Source organism: Lissotriton helveticus, chromosome 6, assembly GCF_964261635.1.
Source record: "Lissotriton helveticus chromosome 6, aLisHel1.1, whole genome shotgun sequence".
In the NCBI taxonomy this organism is placed as follows: Eukaryota; Metazoa; Chordata; class Amphibia; order Caudata; family Salamandridae; genus Lissotriton; species Lissotriton helveticus.
In genome coordinates, this window is record NC_136067.1 from 1,558,096,639 (window position 1) to 1,558,105,238 (window position 8,600).

The following is an 8,600-nucleotide window of genomic DNA, read 5'->3' on the forward strand; positions in this document are numbered from 1 at the left end:
AGCAGTAAACTGGCAACAAGCAGAATTTTTTTGTTATTACACTGCTGAGGTTAGCTTCTTTCCACAACACAGCCTTTTCTCATATTGGGCAGGTGTCTGTTATTTTGTACCAGTGGTGGTAATCAATTTTCTTCCTGCTGGTGGTAGATAAAGTAACCTTTAGCTAGGATGGCCGAACCCAAGAACACTGCATACCGCCAATTGGCATCTCCAAACCGATATCTTGACCCCAACTGCATACATCTTCCTGCTTGTCATTGCACCCGACTCTACCCACGACTACCCTCAGCAACTTCCAAGCAGGGCCACAGCAGTTTATCACCATACGCAAACATGTCAGGCCGACCGAACAGGCGAGCCTAAACCTACCCACTTTACACAAGCGGTAACACCTCGACTCTACACTTCCCTTGATGCAACCTCATAATCAGAGACCAGAATAACCCTTCCTGCTCTGGCCCCACACTTCCACAGCACAAGGGGCCAGGGATTCTGAGAGCCAAGCTAAGACACAATCGAGGAGGTAGAGACCCTGACAACATACCATAATAACCACCCACAGACCCACTGGCACATTTGCATACCAGACCATCAACCATAGCCAGGATTGGACACGAGCTCAAGCCCCCTAATGAAGCTATATATAATACCTACAGGTATTCAGGGGCACCAGTAAACACTGGGTGCAAGAAAAGTGAAGTTTACGAGAATGAATAACTCACTATGTTAGTAAGCATTGGGGTAGTGAGGGTAAGACCAAAGGCGAAGGTTGAGGCAGAAGATCAGGATACCAAACTAGTCCATAGGAGCAGTGGTTGCAGTTTAACTAGACACTGATATCAAACAAGCGGTGGAAAGTACATACACCCTATAAAATATAAAGAAAAAATGTATACAAAGAATCAGGGAGGAGAAAGGAGCCCCAATAAAGTACATGTGTTTTCCAGCTTCAAAGAGAACCAATGGACAGCACGTGCACTTGAATAAGACTGTGCAGGCTGTAAGTGAAGCCTCTGGACGATTTCTACCCCATCAACTTTATTATGTACACAGAGGGGGTGAAAATAGATGCAGGCCTCAAGACCCTGGAGCCTAACATGTGTCAAAAATACCAGTTATATGCATTGTTGTCACTGGCGTGCATGTGTGGAAAAGGAAACTGAGTGAACATCATGAGACCACCTGTCTAGTCCTCAAGAAACAATACTTCCTACCACTATAGGTAATTCCAGGATCCCCTGCAGACAGCTTTCCCTATGGGAGTGTAGGGGAAATCTGTCATGCACCCTTTAGTGTCCAGAACATAGACTCGCGTTTCTGAGACAAACTGTACGTCCTTAAACTCATGCACGTCCTGCTTGCAGGAAGCACCGGGCCCTTATTCAAACAGCAATGCATGACTAACTCAATTCAGGGTCAGTGTTTTAGGGGCATGCACCAATTACTGCCTCTCCCACTAAATCAAGCAACAGTTTCACTGATGCTACCACTCTTAAGAGTTTAAAAACCAGAACGGGGCACCCAGTGCAGTCTTTTTTTACCCAGTCCGTCTCTGACAATCGCCCAGAACAGGTATTCGAGTAAATTGGAATGTATTGTGACACCTTTCCTTAGTAAGAATCCGCCCCCCTTGTAATGAAACAAGAAACAAAACACATGCCGTTGGCAAGCAGATGCCCACAAAACTCTACTCCCAGCGTGAAGAGCTAAAGTCAAAATGTATTCTGGTAGAGACAAGATTAGACCCACAGCCAGTAATCTAACATATGGAGTCTCGACGTCCTTGAAACGATACCTCTTCACAGAAACCAAATGAAGCTCATGGAGCCAATGTTTTATTTACCAAAGCAAAAGAAATGCCACTTTTTCTGCATCCGCCTTGGCCCAGTGAGCATGGCACGAGGTGCATTTACCTAATCAGAACATGAAAGCGCAGAAAAGGCGTCCGGAAATCCTGCTGACTCGGGATCCGGCTCAACAACCTGCGATTCTGGGCAAATCACTTAATCTCCCCGTGCCCATGGACAGCGCCTGGATACCCTCACGGGTAATAAGCTGCGCTATATACATCTACACATTCAAAATGGGCTAACAAGTAGCAACTGAACTTCGCCCTCTGGAGCCTCCTCTTATTCTGGGACGTCAGTCATTCATTAACAACCACCTTGCCTTAGAATGGAGACAAGGTTACAGAATTCCAAAGCAAGTGATCACAAACACGAATTCTTTTAGCCTGCATATTAAACACTCTTAACCAATGCATTCATATTAGGCCATTCTCAGAGCAGCACGGCTACGCAAGTTGTTAGTTTTTCCTTTCCAGGCGCTAGTAAGCTGAGCAGGTAAATTGCCCTGTGTCCAATGTCCAGGTCTATTAGCTAAACAGTCCTGGCTCTGACGCCAACTTACCTTGGTAACACCGCTCAGTGTCGTGCGTGAGGCCCATTTACAAGTCACTAAGGTGTGCCCAACTGCACAAGTCACTCACAAAACACAATTACTTCAGTTCCGGAGCAGCTACGCAGCCAGTGGCTCCCTGAACACGCACAACACAAGCTGGTTCTTCAAAGAGTGGCTGTTCAAGGTCACGTGGAAGGGCGCGGTAGATACCCACTGGACACAAAGTATCCCTGTTCCGTTGTATGGGAATAAGGAAGTGTAAACCATACTACAGACTGTACAGTATCTCAGCCTGAACCATAACCCACCACAAAGTGTAACCTAGTCAGACTGGCCGCTTGTGCGTTTTGATACAACTGCAACGTGCACGAGAATAACCCAGGGAGAAACCTAGCAGGTTACTATTATACTAAAAAAACACGAATGGTAAGTGGTTGTAGAACATTGGCTTGTTTACTTTTTTTTTTTAATGCTGCCTTATCCGCAAAATGCGGTTGGAGTGCACACAAGAGAAGGGATTCGCTTGTTTGCGATTTCTTTGAAACTTGCATGCCCATTAGCGCGCTTCCATGTTTCAGCACTTCGTTGTAGGTGCAGCCAAGCTGCCTTTCATAATCTATGCAAATGTTCCCAAGTGCACTCGCTGCTTAAGTGTCCATTAGGGACATTGAACAATGGGCTACAGTGCCCTGGATCAAACCACTCTCCCTACAGGTCACTGAGCAGAGCAGCCGGGCTGGGTCACAAGTGAGGCGGAAGAGGGTTACAAGCGCCTTCAACCTAGAGGGCACCATGACCAATTAACTCACATGAATCCAACGAAAACATTCAGGTTAGAAATGAGCTTCTTCAACTAGTTGCCCACTTGTTAGCATCCTGAAATTAAAAAGGAACGTATATTGCGTTTGCTTAATTGTCGCCATGAGACACTTTAAGGGAAGGCTGCTGGAACCACTTTACTTCCATAGGAACAGTCGCGCTCACTTACGAACATCAAAATTAAAAGAGCAAGCATATTAACCATGTGAGCACCAAGAACATAAAAGTAACCACAAAACACAACGCTACACACGTTCATGCCGTGGTTATGGCCTCTTACGATCACAAATAAAAGGATAGCTGGGGTACAAAACCAATGTATAACTATTAACCCTGCACACTACTCCGCCACACAAGTTTCAAGTGCTTTGTGAAAATCACCTTGTTTGGGTTTTTACCAATTGCACGTACGACAGACCACACTGCACAAAACACAAGCACGGGTCACGGCGGAGTTACACCCACCTACTTTGAGGTGCTACTGGAGAGCGCGCAGAAAGCTCTCACCCAGGTCAAATGGCGAAACCTAAACATTGCCAAGATGGGCCATTCCACAAATAGAAATGGCCAGTAAACCATTAAGACCATGGGGTGGATTCTTGACAAACATCTCCCACCCTTCCCAGCAGAGGCAGGTAGTGGGTCCGTCCTATAACTGGGATTGGCCACTCCAAAAACGTGCTTTCCAGAAATCCTGTCTGCGCCCTAGGGGCATGAACCCAGGTACCTAATAGTTTGCAGAGGGCTGGGATACACATTCTAACTAACAGGTACACGAGTGGGCCTCGAGGCGCTATTCTTATAGTGTGGCCCGGGCATAACCAATGTCAACAACTCCAATACTTCCAATAAAAAGGACCGGGACCTGAAAGTAAGACAGTTGCAAAATGAACCGTAGACAAGAGTAAGTTATTTAACTCTTTATTGACATTGGCAAATTAAAATATAAATAAATTAACAAGTATTTCATCAAAAAAAAGTTGTACAAAAATACTGTCAAATTTTCCTAAAAAGCTTTCCACACAGTAGTATTTTCCACGTATCGAACGAACTATCGGGCACAGTGTAAACATGTTGAAGACGAACAAAGCCTTGGTGAAATGTTCAGCCACCAACTAGTCCACGTTGCACACTGTTATTATTGTCTATACACCGGGGGAGGGGGGGGCAGCAGAGCGCCGGCGTCGCCCGCACCGACCCTGCAAGGCTCGACAGGCATGTGGTGAGGAAAGAAAAGAAAGTGTGCTGCGATGCATAGTTAAAAGACGAAGCAAGGTGGCAGCATTTGTGCAGTAATCTGCCCTCTGGGATCCATGCAGCAAGAGTCCCTCTCGATTCTAATGCGGTTCAATTACAGGAAACATTGGAAATGTTAACATCGTTAAGCTTTGTGCCAGCATAATGTGTGTGACGCTGGAGAGCGAATGGGAAGCTGGTTTCTTGGAGCTGCCGGGGGTCAAAGAAAATAAATTGGATGTTTAGCCTTCTGGTGTGCAGAGCCTTCCAGGATCTGTTAGTGGGGATCCGGTGTCTCGAGTCCAATCATTCGCGAGGAATGTCCTTTTTTTAGGGAGTGCGCACTAGCAGCTCACCCGGCTGGGTTGCTGTTTGCACACAAAGTCTGTCATGAAGTCAAACTCGTTCTGTCCAAGCCAGAGCTCAGGTAGCTCCTTGATGCGGTCAAGCCCCATCTCCAGCACTAGGGACATGAGCACCTCCTCGTCGATGAAGTCCGTGTCTATGACGCTCTGGGGCGGCGCGACGGGCGCCGAGGAGGGGGCCATGCCGGAGGCCAGCTTTGCGCTGCAGTCTCTGAAGTGTGGCTGCTGGCCTGCACCCAGGGGGTGCCCGGCGGGGTGCAGCTCGGGCAGGTAGTGGCCGTGGGGGTAGGCGTGGTGCGTGAAATACTGGTTGTTCAGCTTCTGCAGCTGCATGCTGGCCGTCAGCTGGGCGGCCTGGCTGCTCACCGGGGGGCCCATGAACTGGGTGCTGCTGAACCGCGCCGTGGGGGGCATGCCGCCGCCGGGGTGCACGGCACCCACCCCGCCTTGGACCATGGCGTGCCGGACCCCCACGTTAGAGGTCATGGTGCCGGCTCCGTAGTGTAGGTGGTGGTCGGCCATGACAGTGCTGTAGGTGTGCTGCTGCTGCTGGTGGTGTTGCTGCTGCGGGTGCTGGGTCTGGAACTGCCCCATGGCCATGCGGTGGGCCGGGTGGTGGTGCAATCCGCCGGTCCCGTCGGGGAACCTGCCGTGGTTCATGGCCATCATGTGCTCTGCCATGGCGAAGCTACGAGAGAAGAGGACACAGGGGTTAAGTTTGATCGAACCATGAATTTACAATTACAGTTTCACATGGATTCTCGATAAGAACTGACATTTAAGCAACCGATGATATACAACAAAAAATGCCTTAAAAAACACACACATTAAAAGCTTGTATACTTGTTCTATGGGAGTCAATAATGTCCTGCTATACATTCACAGGGCGCCGGAGCAGATGGATGCAATGCTGTTAACGGGTCAAGAGCCAGCTGGGTATATTTAACTAGTCCAGTTATGCAATTAAGACGCAGGTCATTCCAAGGTTGGTTCAGAATGTGGCACACAGGACTGTCTGCTGCGTGCGATTGGGACAAATGGCTTATGCACACATACATGTAGAGGGGTTAAGAGTAACACAGCTGAGTTTACCATTGTTATGTACTCGAACAGCTATTGAATCAACGGGCAGCAGGTTCTGCCAGCAAAGCAATGAGAGGCTCGATTCTCCAGTGCCACACTCAGAAAGGGACACTTCAGCCTGCCTGGTGACTGAAACAAGTGACCGCAAGTTCAGGGGCGTCGTTGCAAGCAAGGGGAACGGCAGATGGAAGGCAGCGAGTGCTGCGCTATGACAGCTACCGGGAGGCGGCTGCAGAGCCTGTAAGCAGGATGCACAGCCGGGCGGGCGCCCGGACACGAGCGGGTGAATCATGCACCGCCTCCGGGCAGCAAGTGGTAACCTAGCGGACTGTGGCACGGCGGCCAATAGACACACCTGAAATGGGAGGGGTGCAGGTCAACGAGAAGAAGCGACCCTGGCTCAAAACAAAACATGCTCAATCCAAGTCGAAGGGCAAATCCATTACTCATTTCAAGTTAATAAATCAGTGGCTTTTACGAATCAGTGCATGGAGACATTACACATACAATGCAAGATAAAATACTCCGGTTTACCCTCAGCCGCCCCAACAAGCCCGCTGTCCCTCGGATGGAGGGAGCGCTGAACTACCGCAGTCCTTGTGACAAGGGCTCACCCTGAGCAAAGTATCCAAGCCGACCCCTTGCACCAGAGTGCAGATACCCGTGCACCATAAAAGGCACTGAGTGCAGCGTTTGCACCGGGCACCACTCCCTACACGCCCCATGAGGGTTTCCGTACACTCTGGTCTGCCAGCCCCAATGGGTTACCGTGCACGGCTGTCACCTTACACTGTGCCACTCCCAGCCATATGTGCGCTGTCCATACTACCCTAGATTGAAAAACCTCATGCATCCCTTGTCCTTACCCAGTGCACCGCTTCAAGCCACCCTACCCATGGCATGGCAAGCTCACTGTCACCCAGCACCCTCGTGCCGTTCCTGTCGCCCTACCTTGCACTGCCCACAGCCCAGTGAGTTTGCCATGGACTGCTTCCCACTACCTTGCACTGCCACAGTTCTCTGTGCAAAAACAACCTTACACTACACAGGGTGCCCGAGCACCGCTCCCTGCCACACTAATCTGCAGACTGCCTGCGCCCGACTCCTTGCCACCCACCCCTGCGTGCAAGCACCCCATGGACAGGCTTCTTCGGACACTGCCCCCGTCAGCCTACCCTGCACATGATACTCAACACAAACACACACATACGCATACACACTCGTTTCTCACCAGCCTGCAGACACAACAGCTTAAATCAGCACCTTCGGAGGTGGGCAGATGGCGCGCCCCCCTAAGCGCCTTCGCTTCAGCAGGGACCCAGCCCTCCTCGAGCCGCAACAAAGATCGCTGGCACTTCCCTGCAGACACCCTCAGCGCAGCACAAGATAAACAGCAGCTCAACTGTGCCACAGAGCGGGGTGCACCGAGCACACTCCACTGCACGTTGCCCCTTATGCAACTCTGCAACTGAAGGATTACATCACTGCACCTGACAAAGACCGTCGCCGCGGACCGCACCAGCAACTTTGCACAGATCACGCGCCACCATCTGCTGCAAAACTACCACGTAAAAAACAGAGCAAACTAGACTACACTATTAACTCACCTTTCTCTCGATCTCCCTTTTGAAATGAAATCCCTGGCTGCAGAGAGGAGCTGCCCGGGAGCTGCCGGGGCAGGGGCTCAAGTAAAGGTCCGTATCAGCCGCTCCTTGTGCGCTGGTCTCGCCTCCAGTCCGCGGTACCCGCTCGCGCTCTCTGCCAACAATGAAAAACTGCGCCGCTGCTCACTAGATATACCAGCGGCGGCGAGGCGGAGCCGGCCAAGGCGCGCGCAAAACACGGGTGCGGGCTCAGCCAGTGAGAACCGGAGCGGATCCGCCCCTTCCCTCTGCGCCGAGACACGTGTGGTGCGCCTGCGCTGCCGGGCCGCGACGCCGGGGGCGCTGCTGCCCCAGCCACCGCTCCAGCCTCGCGCATCCCAGGGCTGCGAGGAAGATCCGCGCGCTCAGACAATTATTTATTAATGACATTATTGCTGCACAGATCATGTTACTTTTTAAAATAAATATTGCAACGCCTATATGCGGCGAACAGTAAAGCCAATATTAATGCATACAAGTGAAGCCCCTCATGCACAAGGATACGCGCATCACGAGGGGGCGCTGCTGCTTGCTCCTTTTCCCTATGCCCTAAAGAGGAATGCAGCATGCATTAAGTCAATGGTAGGGAAGCTCCGCTGCTTCGTGCTGCAGAATAAATAAATAAAACCGTGTGTTTGCTCTTTCCCAGCCTCCCCCTCTGCCCCTCCCGCTCACTCAGGCTTCAGAGGAGCTGCTACTTTCCTGCACGTAGCCTGATTTTTTTTTTCTCCAGCATCCCTCCCAGGCTCTTTCTCCCCTGCTCCGGATTCTTCAGCTAGAAGTGAAATGTTATTACCATCTCTGACAATTTGACTTCCTGCGTTTGAAGGAATAAAAAGAAAATACATTTTTACTGGATACAAAACAGTGCGCGCTGTTTGCACGTGGCGGCGTGTTGATTTCAGGGGGGTGGTGCTGGTGCACATAAATAAAACTACATGACAGGGCACATGTGGAAGTGCTCAGCGCACGTCCTGTTCACGTCCAGTGCTCGTATTAGTGGGCTCTCAAGGTTATTCCGACGTCCATTAGATAATGACATTTTCACCGGAGG

At 50.4% G+C, this 8,600-nt stretch overlaps 1 protein-coding gene across 1 annotated transcript; it reads right to left on the minus strand.

Annotated features, from left to right (window-relative positions):
- Nucleotides 1-4,124: 4,124 nt before the first annotated feature.
- CITED2 (Cbp/p300 interacting transactivator with Glu/Asp rich carboxy-terminal domain 2) lies at nucleotides 4,125-7,672 on the minus strand. The gene is made up of 2 exons (XM_078649374.1): nucleotides 7,511-7,672; nucleotides 4,125-5,508 (listed from the first exon to the last, which is right to left on the minus strand). Exon 2 carries the CDS (start codon nucleotides 5,499-5,501, stop codon nucleotides 4,800-4,802), a length of 702 nt encoding a protein of 233 aa, XP_078505500.1. The 5' UTR covers nucleotides 5,502-5,508; nucleotides 7,511-7,672; the 3' UTR covers nucleotides 4,125-4,799.
- Nucleotides 7,673-8,600: the final 928 nt, after the last annotated feature.

Bases quoted from the DNA above. Each gene is read 5' to 3' on its own strand.
- CITED2 (XM_078649374.1), bottom strand. From the start codon at position 5,501: ATGGCAGAGCACATGATGGCCATGAACCACGGCAGGTTCCCCGACGGG.